Source organism: Ailuropoda melanoleuca, chromosome 1 (assembly GCF_002007445.2).
Source record: "Ailuropoda melanoleuca isolate Jingjing chromosome 1, ASM200744v2, whole genome shotgun sequence".
In the NCBI taxonomy this organism is placed as follows: Eukaryota; Metazoa; Chordata; class Mammalia; order Carnivora; family Ursidae; genus Ailuropoda; species Ailuropoda melanoleuca.
In genome coordinates this window covers 123,132,703-123,155,322 of record NC_048218.1, presented here as the reverse complement: position 1 = coordinate 123,155,322, position 22,620 = coordinate 123,132,703, and the positions used below count along the sequence as shown (strand labels likewise).

At 41.3% G+C, this 22,620-nt stretch overlaps 1 protein-coding gene across 7 annotated transcripts in view; it reads right to left on the bottom strand.

The window, feature by feature from the left end:
- Positions 1 to 21,902, bottom strand: part of LOC100476605 (T-cell receptor gamma chain C region C10.5) — a 30,180-nt gene extending 8,278 nt beyond the window's left edge. For 2 of the 7 annotated variants that reach the window (XM_034665944.1, XM_034665979.1), the window contains exons 1-5: positions 21,759 to 21,902; positions 21,365 to 21,671; positions 13,329 to 13,333; positions 8,989 to 9,054; positions 2,656 to 2,985 (exon numbers count right to left, since the gene is read on the bottom strand). In XM_034665944.1, the coding sequence (XP_034521835.1) occupies positions 2,656 to 2,985; positions 8,989 to 9,054; positions 13,329 to 13,333; positions 21,365 to 21,671; positions 21,759 to 21,801 (751 nt within the window). In that variant the 5' untranslated portion in view covers positions 21,802 to 21,902. Of the gene's footprint in view, positions 1 to 2,655; positions 2,986 to 8,988; positions 9,059 to 13,328; positions 13,334 to 15,988; positions 15,992 to 21,363; positions 21,672 to 21,758 lie in introns of all 7 variants that reach the window. The other 5 variants (XM_034665953.1, XM_034665968.1, XM_034665961.1 and 2 more) reach the window with 5 other exon arrangements.
- Positions 21,903 to 22,620: the final 718 nt, after the last annotated feature.

Sequence of the window (22,620 nt, the reverse complement as noted above, 5' to 3'; positions counted from 1 at the left end):
GACCCGAGATATCTGAGTTTGCCCTCTTTAGGTAACCAGATTACCTTTAAGAAAAAATCCTTCTTCCCCACCCCCCTCAAAAAATATATTTCCACCCCTCATACGTTTTAATACTAAAACACACATCTTACTTTCACTGCATTCAGGGTTGTTTCTCTTATTATTGATAGGAGTCTTAATTACATTTATTAAAATTTTTAACTCTTAGAAACCTTCATTTTTAATGAAAGCTAATAAGCGAGCAACTGTGAACTGTCATACCAGCATTCTTTAGATAGGCAAATTTGTGAATACATAAAAAGTTCTATAATCGTGTGCTTCTTCATAAAACAACATTTTATAAAACACAAAATACACTTACAAACACTCCCAAATTTATCTTCAGTTCCTCTCCAATAAGGAAATCAAAAGTAGACAAACCTAAGTTCAATAACTAATAGTCTAGTTATTATAATTTATAATTAAATTTAGTTTATTAAACTTATAATTTGATAATTTATCTTACTTGGAAATGATCTAGTTATTTAATGAGTGTAACTTAATTTAACATTTGACTTAACTCATCAGAACTTTAAGGTTTTAGGTCACCAAAAAGATCTGGGAGATTCATTAAAAATATATTTAACATTTTTCACTTTATTTACGTCTATTCAATTTACTGGTTCTTAGCAGTTTTGCTGAGATTACCCATAAAAACTTTATGAGACATGGGGAGGGATGACTGAAATAGGTGATGAGGATTAAGGAGTGCACCTGTCCTGATGAGCACAGGTGATGGATGGAAGTGTTCAATCACTATTTTGTGCACGCGGAACCAATATTACACTGTATGTTAACTAACTGTAATGAAAATGAAACTTAAAAAAAACTTTATGAAACTTCAAAGTCTGTCATTCTCCCACGCTATTTTTTTAAATATTTTGTAACAGACATCACACCTACTTATTTGACTGTTAGTTAACCTAAACCACATGAAAGTTTTAATTTTAATGCTGATAACTCTTAAGACAGATCTATTTTACTTAAACCCACAACCAAATATTTGACACAACCTGTGATACTGAAATACGTTTGGGTGAGTGTCTATCTTTCTGAGAGTTTTAGAATGTCCGATCCTTGCAAGTGCTCGTCTGTAAGGAAATAGAGTTCTCTATAAGTTAATTTTGGCAAAACCCTCCAGAGAGAAAAATAACTCACATTGACAACGTATATTTGTGGACACACAGACCTCTACAAACACCTTAGAGTAACTTACACGTATAGAGAAAATTTTAAAATGTGTATGTGTCCCTGGTATGATTAAGGAGACATTGGGGAGGGTATGTGTTGTGGTGAGCGCTGGGTGTTGTGTAAGACGGATGAATCACAGAACTGTACCCCTGAAACAAATAATACTTATACGTTAATTTAAAAAATAGAAACAAAAAAAACAAACAAGAAAAAAGGAGACTGCTGGAGTTTAGGCACAAGACCCTTGAGTAGTTTGTATTTTAAAAGGACCTCTTGCCTTTGTTTCCCTCAGCCTCAGACAGGGTGGGTTTGCTCAGGTAGGCTGGGTTTGCATTTCAAAGACATTTCAAAGACATGATAAGATATGTAACTTTAAGGACAGAGAAAGAAAGCTGGTTCCTCGGAGAAGGACTTTGCTTCTGTAAAGCCAATCATTTACAAGCGTTTCCCATAAATAGGAGAAGTTTGGGGATAGGTACAGGAATAGGGGAACTTTGAATTGCCTCAAGACCTGCATTTCTAGTTCTGTTAAGATTTGTCAGGACAGCTGCTCTCAATTTCTCAGACTCGGATTGACATGAAATGACATCATACGTTGATCCAACCTATCCAACCACAAGAGCCTCAGTTTGCTTCTTTCCCTCTGGGTGCATACGTTTAAGGATTTCTGGAAGATGGAATAACCCCGCTTGTGTGTAAGATGGGTCCCCAAAGAGGGTGCAAAGGATATCACCCTCCCGAGATCCAGTGTCACCCACAGTGAGAGCCAAAGGAAGGAACCAACCGGCCGCATGTCCCCGGCAGGCAGAAAGCTAAGAGCAGTCATGCGGGATGTTACCAGCAGGAAGACAATAGCCATCTCTGCCAGAGAAAGGATCAATAGCAATGGGTCTGGATTTGGAAAGGGTGGGACAATGTGAAATTTTATTCTCCTCTCTGGACCAGGCACTGTGAACAGAGTGATTCAGAAGGAGCTGATTTTGCTCTGTTTCCACCCTTGGTTGGCTTCGCCATTTTTTTCAGGACTGGTTCTGCGGGCCCTAGTATTTACCAGAACTTCCACTTGGCTGTTCAAGGGAAGATTTTGCCAGTTTGCCAGAAATCACCCAGTCTCATCAACTCTGGGAGGGGCTTGTCTTGGAGCCCTCCTTTGAAGGTAGATATGGGGGTGTCTCTAAGGCCATGAACTTGGCAGACTTCTGTTTATGGCCTTTTGGAGGCTTCCTTTGGAGAGATGCCCCACCTGTTTAATTGGAGAACGCCTGCTTTTAAGCGCACTTTAAGGACATTTATGAGACCATTAAAGGCAACAACATTAAAGAAAGATTTCTGTTTGTTTTCCATGAATACTTGACAGAAAAGGTGGGATATTCCCTTTGAAAAAAAGGGTTCTGAGAGATTATATTCATGTTTATACGCACATACCTTTGTTTATTGATGGAAAAAGAATCTCTTGATCAATTCCTGTTTTTTTACTCTTGTGTTTGACGATACATTTATGTTCTTTATCCAATGATGCTCCAGTCACGGTCAGCCAGCTGAATTTCATGTATGTGTCATTAGTCTTCATGGTGTCTCCCTGCTGGGATGTCAGAATTCTTTTGCCATCCTTTTCTTTCCAATCTATCTTAATAACATCAGGGAAAAAATCCTCAAGAAGACAAAGATATGTTCCAACATTATGGATTTTTCTTTCAGCAATTGAAGGAAGAAAAACTGTGGGCTTGGGAGACATGTCTTCATCAGGACTTTCATCTGTGGGAGAAAATGTAATAACAATTAAAATATTATCAGAGAAACACAAACATTGTGTGCTTTGGAACCACCCAGCACAGTAAAAGGAAGGAAAATTGCTATAGAATCAGTGTTTACCATGGCCTTTCATCCACAGTGGGTTATAAGGTGCTCATTTTTTTAGTTTCCATGGCTCAAGAGGTCATGTAACTTGCCCAAAGTCAAGTTGACCTCTTAGCTTCAAATATGGATCTCATGCCCACTTCTGATACTGGAGTTCTTCTCCTTGATTTCTGATTTTATAGAACATCTTGCTCTCACATCTAAACCACACCAGGATTTTGAGTAGGGCAAGGTTTAAACCTGCACCTCCAAATTATTTATAATGCCTTGAATTTAGAAGCAAAGTGGTGATACTTCTAAACCATCTGTTTAAAAATTATTTTCAGAAATATCAAGTAGTACACTGATAGCAACTGTTTTGCTTTAGAGAATATTCACTAAAAGCACATTTTACATTGGAACTTCATTTGAACTTGAAACATGACTAAGAAGAAACTGTATTTTGACTCTCAGCATCTCCCTCCAATATTGAATCTGCCCTGGGAGGCTTCTCGAGTTGTCTTACTCCACAATTTTCTTTGATTTCACCTGCTGAATAAAGTTATATTTAATGGGTGTAATGTTAACAGTTATGATTCTAGAGTTTCTTTTAGACATAATGTCAAATTATATAACAAAACATCATGGTTTTCAAGGACATGTCACTTGAATGCTGGAATGTTCCTTGGTTATGCATTTATTGTTAATTTAGTAACTGAAATTATAAATACTAGAACCATTTCAAATTTTATTTCCAAGTGAAACATAAACGCTTTACTCATTTTCTCTTTGGGCTAGTTTGGAGTTAGAATAATAATTTCTTGGGCAACTTCTTAAGAAAGGAAGAATTTAGATTTCTCCTTTGAGAAGAAAAGAAAAAAAAATTATTGAGAATTTCTTCCAGTATCACAAAGTCCTGATTTTTATACTAAATCAGTAAGCAAGCAATGCTAAGGTTTTATTCATGCTGTAAATGTAATTAGTTCACAAGTGGTTGTTTGAACTTTGTACATCTTGCTTGTAGTGCAAATAGTATTTTATTGATTATAATAGTAATCCATATGCTTTGCTCTTATTTTAAAAGCCATGGTATTTGAAATAAGATTAATTTTTTAATTGTATGATATTTACATAATTATTGTCTCCATTTAATACGTTTAAGAATGTAGTTTTCATCTTAGGAAGTTGGGTTTTTATAGGAATACTTCTGATTTATCATATTAAAGAAAATTTCTGGACAGTAAGACATTATGCTTACCTCCTGTCCCTTTTCCTTAGCTAGATTCCTGAAGTTTCATTCCTCTCAGGATAGAAAACTTGAACTTCCATAACTTTCTCAGTGTGATAGTTAACTGAGCATTAAATCATGTACTTGATTATGTATAGTTAGTGCTTGTATTCTTGGGTAATTATGTTACATGTTTTTACTTTCAACATTCTTTTTTAAGCTTATTAACAGTGTGTTTTATGGCCAAAATCATTTTCATGATGCATAAAAGAGAAACAGTTTTCACAATAAATAAACTAGTTCAATACACTTATATAATAGGGGCACCTGGGTGGCACAGCGGTTAAGCGCCTGCCTTCGGCTCAGGGCGTGATCCCGGCGTTAAGGGATCGAGCCCCACATCAGGCTCTTCTGCTATGAGCCTGCTTCTTCCCCTCCCACTCCTCTTGCTTGTGTTCCCTCTCTTACTGGCTGTCTCTATCTCTGTCCAATAAATAAATAAAATCTTAAAAAAAAATACACTTATATAATAAAAATAATTTTGAGGTAAATTGCCTCAGTTGCATATATTTTATGAAGATGAAGCAATATGAATTCTATATAAGTTTATCAAATGTCAACCTCAGTTTCAATTAAGTATGATATTTCAAACTTGTATGTTGATCTTGATTGAAAGTTTTTCTATTTTATTCTTCTCATTTTTCTTTTATTAAATAAATAATTATAGGTATTTCATATTTCAATAGGACTTTCAACTTTATGACATTCTTAAGTATATTTAAAAATAGTAACTATATCTCTTACTATATTTCTAAGTACATATTAACTACATTTTCAACATTTAATTGTTTTGCTACTAAGTATGAGCTTGAAGCCCAAAGTTGTTTCTGTTAGAGATGCTACCAAAGGATTAAGATTTAAAGTATACAAGATAATTACAAAAATTAAAAAAACACATTTTAATTTCATTTTTTTTTTTTGTTGCCAATGAGGGAAAAAATCCATTCAACAGAAATAAACACCTCTAAATTCAAGTTTGTTGTGTATCAGTGGACAGTAAGGTAACTTTCCATTGGAGCAATTACAAGTCGAGCTGAGTCCTTGGAAGAATTTCTGCTCTGTCAATATGATTGTCTACAAACCACTCTCCACACTGGATACAATTCTCCCTTTAGATTTGAAATGGGGCAACATCTCTGTGGCACCTTCTGTGTGTTAGACCACATGCCAAGTACTTTATTCACAGTCTCTCGTTCAATTTTCATACAACCCCTTCTGAATACATCCTGTTATCTCATTTTATGAATTAGGAACCGGAGGCCAGAGAATAATCACCCAAGTTCACATAAGCAGCAAGCGGTGGAGCTGGATCTCCAGGTCAGTCTGAGTCCAAAGCCCGGGCTCTGTGACCACACCTTTTCACCATCAGAAAAGGAAATGTATCAATTCCTGAAACTTATCTGTCATGATCAACTTTATTCTTAGGGAAAACACTTTCAGGACAATTACACATGTTGTACATGAACACTTCACGCAAGTCCACACGGACACAAGGTCAGATCCTATTACAGTGTTTGCACATATTGTCTATGCTGACCTTTACTGGAAGGATTGGTATACAAATTTTCCATAAGATTTCCGTATCTAAACATGCTATGAAAATGAGAGATTGTAATTATCATTACCATTATTATTACCAATTTGTTTGTGATGATTGTGTGCTCCAACATGACATTTTAATCTCATGGGACCAAAGCTTCCCTTACTAGTGGATATGCAGTATTTGGGGGTAACAATTAGATCTATGTCAATCGAGCATGGAGACCCATTCCTTCATGTGCACCCTATTTTCCTCAACTATGTCTGAAACCCTCTGAACCATCATCACGGAAAATGTGGTTTCACACACCAGTTAAGGCAATCACCTGTCTTATCTTATCCACTGCACTTCTGGTGTTAAAAAAATCAAAGGGAAGCTAGGAAAGCCCAGTAATATGGGGTCACTTCATGGAACTGATTCACCTGTGTTGTCCAAGCAAAAGGCACTTTTCCCACCAACAGCACAATCTATGAGCATTCCAAGCTCTCTTTAGAAATTTCTACCTCAAACTGACTTCCTTCCAGCTCTTGCCATTTGGCTTGAGACTCCTACAGTGAACCTTCATGGTGGGATGACAACAGCAATGCCCGGTTGCCTTGTCCTCCAAGCCTCCCATAATCACATTAGACCACTAGGCTGTCACCTGCCTGACCAGGTCTGCTGAAGGCCACCACCTGGGAATGACATTAAATGTCATGGTGCCCATAGTAATGATGCAGTGGGAGCATGAAATGTGTCTGCTAAAGACCATTTCTTCCATTTTATAAAGTGGATGTGGAAGCCAATGCCCACTCCTTCACTTCACATTCCTCCTAAAGGACTCGCATTGAAGTCCTTTTCTCATTTTATGGTGGGAAACACATATTTGAAAATTTGATGTGTTTCATTTTATCCGTTAATAGAAAGGATGTGCTCCACTACACTTTCCTCCTACCTTTGAACATAAAATTTTGCCCTGTGTTTCCTGCTAGAAAATCACAGACCTTTTTTCTTCTGCTTTCCTCAGTGCTTTTGAGCTTCTGTTTTTATCACATGGCCTAAATCTACTTGTGTGTTTTAGTTTAGGTCTTCTTAAGTAGATTTTGGAAATAGGCGGTATTAAGAAAGTGAGAAATAGTTTGTGCATTACAGCTTGTTTCTTTTTCTGCCCCAGAGCTTGATAGTTTAGTAATGTCTACCTTGAAGATGACATGGAAAATGGGAGATGTTTACAAATCCTGATCTGCAACGTAGACGCAAAACATTCAGAATTCAAAAACACCGAAATGCCAGAGCATAACATGAAGTTTTTGTTCCCAGCATTATCCCTCATGAAACAAGGTTTCCTTAGGTTTCAATCCTTGGGTAATTTCTCATTTTAATAGATGCACTTCTAATACTCTATTTACCTCAAACAATGCTACTTGGACAAGATATCAACCTGAAATAAACTCAATTAATCCTAGTTTTAGAGGCAGCACTGGTAAAATACAATAAAGAAGTTTAATATGGATTTAGTAAACATTACTTAGGACTAAAGTCTCTGTATTTTATGCTTACATTGTTCATACATAGAACAAATCAATAAATATAAACCTTGCTATTCTTTTATTTTGTAAGTGGATAATTGTCTCTTCCAATAAGATAGCATCATATAGGGATCTGAAAACAGACACTCAGACCCTGCGATGACTCATAAATTTGCTCTGAAATAGATGTTTTAGATGTATGTGAAAAGTCTGAACAAAATTTTTAATGAAATGTAAAGGCAGGGGCGCCTGGGTGGCACAGCGGTTAAGCGTCTGCCTTCGGCTCAGGGCGTGATCCCGGCGTTATGGGATCGAGCCCCATATCAGGCTCCTCCGCTATGAGCCTCCTTCTTCCTCTCCCACTCCCCCTGCTTGTGTTCCCTCTCGTTGGCTGTCTCTATCTCTGTCGCATAAATAAATAAAATCTTTAAAAAAAAAAAAAAAGAAATGTAAAGGCAAAAAAAGCAACATTTCTCAACTGGTATTTTTTAAATTTGTAAGTATAATCCAATAAAGCTATAAACTACTATAAATGAATATTTCATTTTATATCATTATAAGTTTACATATTCAAGTTGCAAAACCTTTCAGGTATTTGTACGCAAAAATGAGAGTTCACCTTATATCCAGGCTAACCATATCTGAGGTAATGCTTACTACATCCTAATTATTTTTATAAATGGGTAACAGTGAACCTTAGAAATTGAAAGTATTCTGCAAATCTGACCATTTGTTCTAAAATGATCTGTAGACTACATGGTAATTAATACATTTTTCTGCACTCCTGATTTCATAAAGAACTCCAGTGGGTGGTCATTTGAATTCTGGAGGTTTGATATTTATGATGGCTGACCATGTCCCAACTTCCTGGTAATTCTTTCCATAGTTAATTTCATTTAATCCTCACAATAGCCACTTCATATTGTTACATGGATGGAAATATATTAAATGTTAACAGTCGTGTCCGTTGACAACTTTAGTGTTTTCTTTATTCTTTCCCTTTCTAATTTTTTCCATAATCATCATGTATTATTTGTGTAATTTTAAGAAAGCATAACCAGTGATTCAAAATTTGCTACAGAATGATTATACACAACATGATAGAAACATATCCAAGAATGTCATAAACTGGGTTTGTTTTTTTCTAAATTCAGGCTAGTAAATTCATTCATTCTTCATTAGCCTTAGAGATGGAATTTTATCTGGAAGAGGGAGAACATCTCACAGGGCTGTTTCTAGCCTGCAGGATCTAGTCAACTAAAAGATTTCAAAGAATTTTCGCAATTCTGGAAAAACATTGGAAAAAATTAAAGAAATGATATATTTTGGTTTCTTTGGTGGTTGTGAACACAGGCATGAATGAATTCATAAACTGAGAAGCAACTTTGTGGTCCCCTTTTTTCCAGTGACTACATGGTCAATGTAAATTCTAGCAATTCAGTTAGATAATGGTGGCAAGATATAATTCAAGGGGTTCTGAAAAATGTTTATTAGAGGAGTGTGGTGTAGAGCAAAATGTGAATTTTGATTATGAATCTATCATGTTGTGTATAATTATATGAAAGGATGAAAGAATTTAATTTTACCTGTAACCCTGAGCTGTGTGCCAGGACCAAACACTTTGATGCCCCAGTCACTCCAGCTATACTGAACCCACTGTATGAAAAGCTTTTACAGAAATCTCCCTGTGTGCCTCTTGAAATTGTGCCTGTACATTTTTATATATAAATATATAAATATGTGCCTTGCTAACATTAAACAAAGATGAATCTCAAGCAAAATCAAGTTGGATACGAACATAGTCAAGAATGGATGAACTGACCCTCTCTGCCTGGACAGCTTGGGTCTGTCTTTCCATCTCACTCACACACATTGGAGAGTCTGATTTTACCTTTCCTCACCATTTTCCTGAACCTTCTAATCTCTTCCTTCAAGGGTTTTCTCGTATGATGTTACTTCTTTTATTATAAAGGGTATAATTTACAGTTATTATTTCTTTAATTTTCCGAGAGGAACAAAAAAAGAAATACTATATATGAGTATTTAATAAACGAGTGTTCAATATTTTTACAGGTATTATTTTACTTCTATGTGTGGAGGGGTGGGTATCTGGTTTGACTATGATGATAAAATAAGTTCTTTCCAGGATCCAGTTCCCATTGATAGTGGGCCAGATGAATTGTTACACAGTCTGCAATCTTGACGATGTTCTCTTAACCCATTTATTCTTGAAAGACTGTTCCTTTGAACTTGAAATTACCCTAGCAAGTTCCAGGGTATGGATTTACAATCCTGAGCTGCCCATTAGAGGATCCTGTTTGGTTTGGTCTCTCTGCAGCTGTCCCAGCAGGCGTGCAAAGACAGCTCTGAGTTCTGCAGCTGAGTCCTGCATGTGGGACAACTGCTCCCATTGTTCTGCCAGCTTCCACATTCCCAGCAAATTTAATGCCAATACAGAAAGAAGGTTGAATGGCGTGGTGTCAGAAGGACTTGCTATTTTATAGAAATACCCTAAGTATCACATTGTGAGAATTTAATAGATGCATAATTATTTAATGAGAAAATGAGAATTTAATAAATGCGTATTCAACATGACTTATTTGATCTCTTGTGAGGAAGAGTGGCAGTTTTAGTGCCATGATCAGAAGCAGAAGCAGGGTTTTTAGCCTGAGGAGTCATATAAATTATGAACTATTACTAGTTACGCATTCAACTAAAGAGTCGATTCGAAAGAAGAGTAAATATTCAGAATTAAAAATATGGCTTAATATTTCTCAATATTACATCATGGTCTAAACCATTCTCTTTGAAAGGACGAGTCTCTACTGGGTCCCAAACTTTTCCGCAATAACCAGCCATTTGACTTTAGGCAAATAACTGAACTTCTCTGAGCCCGAAGTCCTTTTTTATCTGTGAAATTGGAGTAAGAGGATCTCCTGTATAGGGCTGTTGAGGATGGAGGTAAGGCCCTGAAGCTATTCAATATGGTAGCTGGCCCTGATAAATATTGGCTAATACTATTATTCTCTTTAATGGAATAGTTTGGAGCCCCTTTATCACATTTTCCAGTAAGTAAAATATGTGGATTTTATAAGGAGTAAGTATTACATAAATTAAGAGTTCATGAATCCAAGACATTTTGTGTCTCCGGCAGCCCCAGGCCAAAAAACAAGGGACCCAATCAAGCCACAGTCTAGATTGCCTATCCACTAGACTACAGATGTATTGTGTCTTGGGACTGTGTTTCGTGCACCTTTTTATCTCTAGAGTACGGCACAGAAACTGTCTTCTGTAAATGTTTGCTGAGACAATAAAGGAACAAATGAGGATGTAAAGGCATGCAGACAGATTCTTTTCATGGGCTCTGGAACTGAAATGGTTTACTGAGCTCACAAATCCATTAAGCTGGACCATCTCCAGGCAATTATCACAAGAGCTATAATAACACGAATTCTGACTTGCCTCAGCCTACCCTCTAAGAAGCTAGAGTAAAGAGTAAGTGCAATTAAAAAAAAAAAAAAAAGAGGAAGAAGTGGGATGTATTGATGTCATCACTGTAAGAGCTAAATTTTTTGCAATGCTCTTCGAGATCAAAAGCTATCATACGTTTTTGCAGGTTACTGGAGAAAGGAACTCTATTCATTAAAAAATGGAGCACTAAATAAGTCTTTCTCACTTAAATGAGGGTTCACAAGAAAAGCATCTTGAACCAATAACTTACATTAGTATTGCACACACATGGTCCTACAAATATCTAATTTCAAGACTGAATCTAGCCTTCTCTGCGGTGTGTGTTTTCTAAGAGTAGAATTTCAATCTGCTTGCAAGCCCAGAAGTAAATAAACCATTTATACAAAGTAATTTTGTTTCCGCATATAATGAACAGTAGCTTCAAAATTACTATCCACCTGTTGAGGTGACCTTACATTGTTTTTTCGTTTTTCTTTTTTTTTTTTTTTTTTAAGATTTTATTTATTTGACAGGGACAGCCAGCAGAGAGGGAACACAAGCAGGGGAAGTGGGAGAGGAAGAAGCAGCCTCCTAGCGGAGGAGCCTGATGTGGGGCTCGATCCCAGAACGCTGGGATCAGGCCCAGAGCCGAAGGCAGACGCTTAACGACTGCGCCACCCAGGCGCCCCGTCACATTGTTTTTTCTAAAAAGCATCTGTCAGTTTTTTATTCACAGGATCAAAATAGAAGAAGTTACTTACCAGGGGGAGTTACTATGAGCTTAGTCCTTCTGCAAATATCTTGGTCCAGCCTGGTTACAGGTTCTGTAAAATGTCAGCCTTCTCCTGAGCTTCACGGAAGGACCAGCCGGTAGAAACCTTGTACGGGCAATTCGATCTTCTGGGTTCCCTTGGAAATCCTCACTCTAGGCTTCATGGCATCTGGTATTTTGTATGTTTTCCTCACATTAATTGACAAAAGTGTCTTCTATGAAGGCAGTAATCATGGAAAAGTGCTGATGGAAAATGTAAATGATAAGATCAAATAAAGAAAGAAAGAAAGAGAATAAAGGAAAGAAAAAGATAAAAGCAAAAAAAAAAAAAAAAAAAAAGCCAAGNAAAAAAAAAAAAAAAAAAGCTAGGAACCAACGACTTTTCTAAATTACCAGGAACAGTGTTCAGAGAATTAAGAGGTTTTAATTTCCAGGTGTTCAAGTGTATGAAACTGCTCAGAGATGCATCAGAAGAAAAGCCCTCTGTTCTCACGAACACCAGGCCTGCTCCATTAGCAATTTGGGATCATATTTCTGACAGAGGATATGTTTCAGTAACTGAAAACATAAACAGGCCAACAGAAATATACTTGAGAAATGTGAATAATGGTCTCCATTTTTTAAGAAGCCACTTTTATCATTTGGCAACACGAATCTTTACCAGGCAATGCAAAATGAGAAAATAATTTCTGTGCTGACAATACTTTCGTGGAATAAAGGAAGAAATTTGTAGAATTCTATTTCCCATGGAAAAATGGATTTTATACTAAAACTAAAATTTGAAAACAAAGGCAGTTCTCTGGTATGTTGAAAGACGCAGCCTCTCGGAAGCTATTCTGTGATCTTCAGAAATGCACGTGTAGCCCTGCCTCTGTGGATAACCAGCTTTGGACAAGGTACTCGCCATCCCTGGGTTCCCACGTCCCCATTTGCTGTGTGGGCATTGGGCTATGACTGTTCAAAGGGCCTTTCCTGTTCCAACAGCTTATGAACCCGTGACGAAGACCAGGAAAGGGTCTGCTGTGGCTGCTCAAGTGAGAGAGGAATTGAGGGTTAGTAATGGAGAAAGTTTTCTCATAGGTCCCTTCTTTGTGAGATCCCAGCAGGACAATAGCAGGGGGCTTCATCGGACTTGAGGACATTATTGAACAGGGAAGAAAAAGCAGAATTTATCTTTTATTCATTAAACACTTTCAGAAAATGGGGATTTTATTTCTCATAGCATCTGCTCACAGTGTTGAGGGCATTGTTACATGGCAAGCACTATGTTACACACACTTTGGCTCTATTATCTCATTTAACCTTCACGAAGCCTAGTAAGTGCGTTCCTGTATTACTGCTCCCATCTTTCAGATGGGAAAATGGAGGCTTTGACACACCAGGCATTTTATCAAAGGTCTGATGTAAGTGACATACAGTAATGTGTACCAGAGATCTATGTCTGGAATCCACCTTCTTAAATAAGATACTTTATTTCTTCCATATGTACTTATTAATATATATTATATACCACTATGTAGTAAGAATATGTATACACGTATATGTATGTATGTCTGTATTTACAGAGGTGTCTGTGGATATATATTTCTCCCAAGGTTCCAGAATGTATGCTTAGGATTCATTACAGGAAATACTCTAAGTGTGCTTCCTCAATAATGCCTCCTGAGATTCATTGATTCACAGATTAATTCAGCAAGTGTGTACGGAGGCTGCCCTAGAGACGAGGCATGTGCGGACCCTGGCGAGGTCAGGCACCAGAGACAAGGGTCTTACGTGGGAGCGCTTGTATCCCAGCAGCACTTGCGTTCATCTTCCTTCATTTGGTGCTGAGCCTGGCCCGCACAGTCACGTCCATGACCACAGTCATGTGCCCTCTCTCCATTTCAAGCCCCATCTTATGCAGCCTGAACCATAGACATTCCCTGGAAATCTCAGGACAAAGAACTGATGGTCCCGGACTCACTCAGGCTGTTCAACAACCCCAGATAGCAGCTGTCATCAGGAGGCAATAGGGTCCATGGGAAGATGCAGCAGGAAGGCTGGCATCCTGCAGGCACAGCTGGTGGCTGTCTGCTGCTTTCCCCCTTGTTGTAGGACTGAGGTACCTGTCAGGGAGCGCAGGGAAGGGGCTGAAGCTGAGGCTGGGACTGGGGCTGAGGTTGCCCATGTGGAAAGGGTGAGAGTCCAGAACTGAAGAGAGATTCCTGGGGCTGACTGTCTGGCTCCTCTAAGACTTTGTACATTTGTACGTGGCTTCATCTACTGTGTTCTGTTGACTTTGTAAAAAGAATTACAGTGAAGGAGACAGATCTCTCATCTTGCCTATTTATTCTCTCTTCTAACTGCTTCTGAGCAGGTGTTGTAAGAGACCAAATACATATCAGATGCCCCGGAGCCTGATTGAGGAGAGAGACCACACACACGGAGGGGGGGGCAAGGGGCAAAGGAGATTCACACTCCCTGCTGAGCAGGGAGCCCAATATGGGGCTCAATCCCAGGACCCCAAGACATGACCAGAGCCGACGTCAGACACTTACCTGACTGAACCAACCAGGCGTTCCTCCCCCCGCCCTTTTTTAAGATTTTATTTATTTGAGAGAAAAGAGAGCAAAGCCTGATTCATTTCTTTTGATACTAATTAATGGCTAAATTAGCAGAGGCAATGTTGAGTACTATACATGTTGTATTTATCCTGTTTTTTACTATGGTTATAGATGTTTCTGGTTGTGTCATTTTGGCTACTAACCAGATACAGAGAGAAGAGAGAGAGAGAGAAAGACAGAGACAAATAGAGAAAGAGAGAGAATAAAACTGAGTTTTCTTCAGGAATATTCAGAGAGACCATTAAATAATTTCTTAACGCTCACAAATAATCTGAACAGAGGAAAGAATAACTAACTCATTGGCCCAAAGGAAAGGACAGATGACTGCTTGTAACTGGCCATCTTGTCTACCCAGGCTTTGCGTTCAAGGACAAGGTGGAGACCTGAGAACCCTGATGGCCACAGGATCTGATCACTGTTAGATGTGTGTGACTGCTGGTGTCAGGGGAAAAAATAGAGGGCCAAGCAGGGGCCACCATTCCAAGAAATTTCTGAGGTATCTGATTTGTCTGGAGAATATTGGTCAGGTTGTGTCAACATCAATCCCACCAGCCCATTTCCAGATAGTTAAATAGGCAGGAGTAAATGGATACAGACATAGACGATAGAGACAGGGATAAAGATAGAGACAGAGACACAAGTAAGAGACAGACAGAAATGGAGACAGAGACACAGACACAGGCCCATCTTGTGCAGATAGAAATATTGCAGAAATCAAGGAAGATTTTTCTTGATTGACTGTCCCAATTATTTCATACTAAGAAATAGAGACAGAAGTGGAATGTAATTACAAGAATTGTATATTACTGGGTGGCCTGGGTGGCGCAGTCGTTAAGCGTCTGCCTTCGGCTCAGGGCGTGATCCTGGTGTTATGGGATCGAGCCCCACATCAGGCTCCTCCTCCGCTAGGAGCCTGCTTCTTCCTCTCCCACTCCCCCTGCTTGTGTTCCCTCTCTCGCTGGCTGTCTCTATCTCTGTTAAATAAATAAATAAAATCTTAAAATAAAAAAAAAAGAATTGTATATTACCGAGTCCTTCCTCCAGGCTGGGTGCTAAGCATCTTGGATTTCTCATCTCATCATCTCACACCAGTCGCTGGGGTGGGAGCATCTCTGCTCCACAGAAGACGGCTCTGGAGATGCCCCAGCTGACCTCCTCCTCTGACCCCACAGTCCAGGGCCCCTGGGGTCTATGCAAAGGCCGGCTTTCGTTATTTTGCTGTTTTACTACATTTCTCTTAACTGTCAGTTCTCCAAGTTCTGGAATTTAAGGCCTGGTTACTAGATTCAAACAATAGTGTTTTCATTGATTCTTTGGCAGTTGTTTTTGTAGACTAGTTTGTCTTTTTTAGGGTCAGGAATCTGCACGGATTAACTTTTTTTTAAACCTGTATTTTGTCCACACAACATCACGTAGTTGCAGCCTCCTGAGCAGGGCCTCCCGTAACACAGAAGCTCCTTTTACTAATTAAAACGGGGCACAGAAAAAGGCACTTTTCTGCAGGCTGACTTTTCCCAGCCCTGTTCTGGGTACGGAGGGGAAGGGACACGGGACAGATTTTGGTCCCCACTGTGCCGCCTCACACAGGCTCCCTTGAGCAGGGCACACTGGTCACACAAATAGGCTGTAACTCCGGGTGTGTTGCAGGGGAAGGCAGTGTCATTATTGTTGAGAACTTACATATGTCATCCCTTCCTCATTCTGATATTGGAGGGAGGTGCTAACCTTACCAATTTAAAATCATTCCCTCTGATTTGGAACAGCCTCTTTCAGGATAGTTTAGTCTCATTCAGCACATTCCTCATCCTTTCTGTTTCTCGGTTTCCTACTCATCCCAGGATGACATCACTACACGCTGGAGGAGAGTTCGTTCTTGCAAACTTCCCACCATCTTCTACCAGCCCTTTCCTGTCCTGGTCTCTGGAATTTTCCGTCTTCCTCTGAACTGGCTTGTGCAATAACCAGCCCTGAACGCACTTCTGCTAACTCACACGCCTTGGGATGTTCCTGCCCCGCAGCTCTCATCTGAGTCCAGGCTGCTGCCTGCTCTGGTTCCCGCAGCACCTTGACCCTCTTAGAGGCGTGGGGGTCTCCTATGCACGCAGACTGTGGGGAAATTAGCACTGGTTTGGGTTGATATTTGCAGATGCCCCCACTGTTGGTGAGTTCCACCGTGTCCGTATTGTAGAAGCTTGACACAGCCAGATGCTCTCAGACTCTCCCTCCGTGTGTTTTGGGTTTCTTTTGAAGAATTTTCTATCCTCTCTGGGGTAAGAAACTCAGACATAGGGGAACAAGAAGGAAACTTCACTTACTCTCTCCCCACCGTCAAATACAGGGTCAAATACCCAGCCGTAAGCGCTAGTCCTTTCACTTGGGATGCGTGCTAACCTGGCCGACATCACACCGCCACTTATTTGCATCTAGTACTTCTAGTAAAATTCTGTATTCCTGGTTTCGCAGGCTTGCGTGCCAGTCTATAAATGTGACACTTGGAAATTTAGAAAATCATTTTCTTTTTCAGTCTAATCTGACTTTTAAGCTTGCTATCTCATGATTAACCCAAAAAGGGGTTAACCTTTTGATCGGTGCTATTTGTCATGGTTTAGCCTAAACAGAGGAAGGGCTCCAGGTGACATTATGTATGTGAGAGAATAAAACTATGCCAGAGATTGGGGCAGCTAGGGGCCTCAGTCGGTTGAGCCTGCAACTCTTGGCTTTGGCTCAGGTCATCATCTCAAGGTCCTGAGATCCAACCCTGGGACTGGTCTCTGCACTCAGCAGAAAGTCTGTTTGACATCTCTCCCTTTCCCTCTGCCCCTCCCCTTCTTCCCACCCCCTCAAGTGTGCTCTCTCTCTCTCTCTCAAATGAATAAATCTTAAAAAAAACCACAAAAACCAAAAAACTATGCCAGAGACAAATTTCCAAACCATCAGACTCTTAAGCCTGGCTTTGGGGTTTTGAGCTCTCTCCATGTAGCTGACCGATGATACTTCCTGCTAAAGCAAGTTCATGAAGAGAAGATAGGTGATTTTCCCTAGCCTTTTTCACTCCACTAGCAGAAGTGTTCTGGGGGCAGATGTCAAGAAAGGAAATCTTACGGATCTGTGCCCACTATGACCCTTTAGCCATGGCCTTTTGAGTGACCACTCATACTGTCCTGATCAGGGCTGGGGAGCAGGTCTGGGACAACCCGTACTTGCTCACAAATGACAGAGTATACTCTTGAAAAGTTAGCAAGCACAAAGGATATTTAAAGTGGTCCAACAGTTCAATAGAAACAGCATGCACTATTTGTTTGGATACATTTCTGTTCCTTTCTAAGCATCAATTCTTTCTTCCATGAAATGGGTTTATTTGCAGGATTTTTATGATGATCACATAAGCTTCTGGACACACACCTAGCTCATTATCTGGCATCCAATGGAGCTAAATGCATATGAATTCCATTTATTCATTCCAAAAGGTAATTAAGTCAAACCAGACATTTGGGCATATTAAGGTTAGAGTGACATCTGTGAGGTTACAATTAATAGCCACCCTTTCCACCATTACAGAGACATAACATGCCAAGTATATAAAGTGCTTAATACAGCGCCTAGTACATAAGGAGTTCTCATTAAAAAATAGCTATTATTATATCCTTATCAGAACATTATCTTATATTTATTTTCATATTAACTGAGATCCTTGAGAGAATGACTATACATTCAACTCTCTACATATACATTAATTATTTTTCTTTGGCTGACCAAAGAAAAGGGATCAAAGAGATCTGTTCACCCATGGTCTGCAGATACTAATTTTACCACTTTCAGAATATAGCTGCAGATTTTTGCTAATTACTCTGTAACTTCAATGTACAAGTTAACGAAATAAAGACAACAGAATGACTGAAGCTTGGAGTGTTCAGCCTGTGACTGATACAGTTAAATGTTGACTCACTGGTGGTAAGAACATAGAGGAAGGAAGGACAGAAAAGATAGATCCGTTGTAACAAATGTGAGAGGCTGGATTTTAGTTGACATTATGAAAGTAGCAGGCATTTCTCTAGTCTCTTTTTTAAGAGTTGGAATTCTTCCACTTCTGTACACTTGTTTATTGTACAAAAGAACATCAAGAACACAGAATCGGATTCATCATCATATTATTAAGTAAGTTACTTATTTTATTCTGCTTCGGTGTTGATGACTTGTTAACTTGACAAATACCCGAGAAGCCCCGATTTAACAGAAGAACAAAAGCATTGCAAATAATCTACGTGCTTGCCTTCACCAAGTTCATCCCCCGAAAAGCACAGAATTCAGTGATCATCTCTCAACACTTGGCTGGTTTAGCTCTACCGTGTGTGGCCAACGTGTCCTTTGTGAAGCTCACCTTGGCCAAAAGGAGAACAGGTAGAGGAAATGACTCCAAATGCGACTTGTTGTTCCCTCCACACAGGGGTTGTTTGCTCCTGGCACAAGGCCACTGTCCTCTCAGCCTGTAACTCAAGGGCACTACAGACCCATGTCGAAAACTGAGATTTCCATTGACTTGGGAAGACTTCTTATGACAGGGGCTTCCTATTTTGCTAATTTCTCTGTAACTAAATTGTCACAGTCAGGTCTCAGCATCACTCCTCTGTGGAGTCAGGCACTGAGAGGAAAGGGTTCAGGGTATTAGGAAATGGGAGAGACACATGAAGGAACATCCCCAAACAGAGCAAAGGTAAGTTACCGACCCTCCTTCCCCACCCCTTCCTGCACCTGCTGGAGGTCTTAGCCTTCACTCATGCCTTCAGGAGACAGTAGGGGTGTTGGTTAGGCTTTTTCCCAGACAGGCAAGTATTAAATATGAATCTCCCAGTGCAAAAACAGAAGCTCAAGGAGACAGAGTTAGTAAATCTGAAGGACCAATTTCCTTCAGAACATGTAGACTTTCAGTAATCCCATTTACCAATCTACTAAGTTGTACAGAAAACTTGAATTTTCAATTGAAAATGCATTTAACTCAGGTTACACCTCCTCAGAGAGCTTTTATGTCTTCCCCACATAGGACAGCAGGCGTTTTCCTGTTTGGGGCTGGAGGATAAGTAACATAGCTTTTTGCTTTTTTCTTTTCTCTTTTTCTTTTCCAAGAAGCTGACTAGCTTTATAAGAAGAGAACGAACATAGTGACATCCTTTTGGTATCATTTTGCTCTAATACAAAAACCAGTCACATAATTGTGGCAATTAAACAACCTTACTTTACAGAGGAGTGAGCAGAGATCCAGGGAATCCAGCCCCCAAATCCCGTATGGAGTAGCATTCAAGAAGTGGAGGGCTGGGGCCCCGGGCTCATCCAGGGCTGATGCATCAACCTGCCTGAGGATCCTGTCCCCCCACAGGAGCCGAGTGCCAGGCGTGCCAGGGCGTGAGGGTGCTGAGAAGTCAGTGAGATCGTTTTCCATGCTTCTGCTCACCAAGTTTCCACTGCAGACTAACTAGCAGTGGGCGGGGCGGCGGCTTAGTACGGGTCCCCTAGCACAATTACAGAAAGGCTTGCGTACTCTAATCTGAAGTTCCTGGGTGAGGGAACCAAGGGTTCTGCTCAGTAACCTCTCACCATCCCTGAAGTTGGTCCTCCGTCACAGAGGCCCCGCTCACCTTAAGGAGCTGTTTCTCATTTATAGTAGCAATGGTAGCCTTTAAGAGTTGCTTTAAAACCTTAATATATTGTCTCTGTTCCAGAGAGAGGCTTTGCCCCATATCTGGAGTTCTTTGAGAACTTTTCTCTCCGTAAAAATACCCAAGCCTGAAACTTCCCCCAACTTGGCCTCGAGCGGATGCCAACTCACAGCTTGAGACTACTCGTTTTTGTGGGGGCCGGTCTATTGCAAGATGATCATGTCGGGGTCACCACTTGCCAGGAATGGCCAGCAATCCCTGTACTGATGTGAAAGAGAGGAGGAGGCAACCGGGGTCAACGCTCAGAGGCGAAGGCCCTTTGCTCTTCTTTGCTCCCACTTTTATTGGTCCTTCAGGATGATCACAAATCCTTACCACTGTTTCTCAAGCATACGGTGTGTGACGTGGGGTCTTGCTGAAACTGGGAGGATCTGTTTAGGGGGAAGATACAATATGCTAATTGCGTGTTCCATGAGTTCTGCTAATCATAGCCTAGAGGACAATGCCTACATCTCTTTGATCACAGGGCGGCTGTTTGCACCGGGAAAGCTTCGGGAAGGCAACTCCCCGCGGTGTTCCTACGGGAGAGCGGTCACGTAGGCCCCCGCATTCCAAAGGCCTAGGCCCTTCTCTGAAACCTTCCCTGCCTTCAGCGGCCTCCGTGTTACATTTTAGCGAGCCAGGTAGTATGCCTGATGTCATGCTCTATATTAACCCCAACAACTTAGACACTGGAATCAGCAGGTGACTTCCAATCTCAGCTTTCATTTTGTGGTACATCTCCAGAGAGTCCTTCAACCTTGAAATGATTTGCACAATATTTCATTCCTTTATTCTTCACTGGAGATGGCCAGATTCTAATCGCCCGTCTGCCACAGCTCTGCTCAGTAGAAATAAATGTAGGCACAAATTAAACATTTTCTAAATGCTGCATTTAAAAAAGCTAAAAGAAACAAGTAAAATTCTAGGAGTATTTTTATTTAGTACAAGATATGCAAAATAGTATTTCAACATGGAATCAATACAGAAATTACTATGAAGACATTTCATCTTTTTTTTTTTTTTATAGTACCCAGAATGTGACTTGTATGTTACACAGAGAGCCCATCTCCGCCTGGACTAGTGGACTAGCTACATTTCAGCTGCTCAGGAGCCACGTGTGGCTAGTGGCTCGTGGCTCCTGCCGTGATCAGCACAGATTCTGCTCCAGATGCTCCAGAAACGCCACGCTGGACAATCTTCAGAGAAGTCCCTCCAGACAGGACAGCTCCCTGGGTCTGTGCCAGCCTGGACACCGGGGGTCCTGGGCCTCCAGGGTTCTGTGCAGTCACCCCGTGGAGAGGGCATTAGCGAGAGTCCTGGGTGCTGAGGGCTGACCCCAGGGCAACCCCAGAGACCCAGAGCCTGTGGTAGGTGCACAAGCCACAGGGACCGAGGAGTCTGGGAACTTTTTGCTCAGGGCCCAGAGCAGCGTGTGAGGCTGTGCACCTGCCAGGCAGCGCAGTAGTACACGCCCTCGTCGCTCTTCTCCAGCTTCAGCACAGACAGGGTGCAGCTGGTGCTATCTTCTTCGCTCGTGGCGTTGACTTTGTCGGCTTTCAGGACCCAATCCCTCCGCACATAGGGCCCGGACATGTCTACTCTGAGGAGCCTCTTGGGGGCCATACCTTCCTGGAGGCGGTACCAGTGGATGTAGTTGACCCTGGAGCTCGCTTTGCATGGCAGTGTGGCCGAGCTGCCCGCGGGCGCCACTACCATAATCGGCTGCTCCAGCGTGTTCCAGGCCCAGCCACCTGCGAGGGGAACAGCAGTGAGGTGGGAAAGGCGAGGAGTCTGAGGGAGCTCTGCCCACCTGCCCGAAGGAGCGAGTCAGGACTTACCGGGAAACAGGAGCGCGCACAGGATGGCAAGGGGACCCAGCATGCTTCTGCTTCCCGCTTGGGAAGCCCAGGGGGACCCCGCGACTGCACCTGCTGGGAGGAGACTGGCTGGCTGGTGGCAGAGGGCAGACTAGGACCTCAGCCTCTGCTTCCCTGAGGCACCTTCTGGTACTGGTGAGACAGAGGCTGTAGGGAGGGAGGGGGAAGGGCCAGAGGGCTGGGACAGGTCTGACCACAAGGAGGGGGCGGTGAGGGACCATCAATGGTCAGGGCCATGAGAAACATCGAGGAATGTTAGTGCAGGGAGAGCACCAGCGATAACAGCAGTCCTTGATTGGACATCAGGAGCCTGGGCGCTGCACTTATTGCTTTCTGCTCATTGTTTGATCAAATTCTGAAAAATCGCCCCATGGAATAAATATTGTTACCCTCCGTTTAGAAATGGGGAAAGCCAGTCTGGTATTTTAAGTAACTTTTACAAGGCTGCATATGCATACCTAACAGGAGTTAGGTGATGGGGATGTGAGCCAGGTCTGCCTGGAGACAAATCTCAAGCCTCAAAGGACCACTCGGTACTGACTGAGCACTGGGTGTGCAGGCTGCTTGGGACGCAGGGACAGCACAGAGCAGAGATCCTGCTGGAAAGGCAGCAGCCCCCTGAGCTGGTGTTTAAGCATTTCTCCCGGCGGTCTCCTCGGAAGATGGCAACGCCCTAATGTGCGTGATAGCTGTGTCGTGTTGGACAAGGTAGTTCTGCTCGTCCTCACATGTCAGAGCGAGCTCATTAGGTTGCATGCGGGGTAAGCAGGGAGTGTCAGCAAAGCATGCAGCCTGTCCCAGATGCATAGAAAATGCTCAAGAA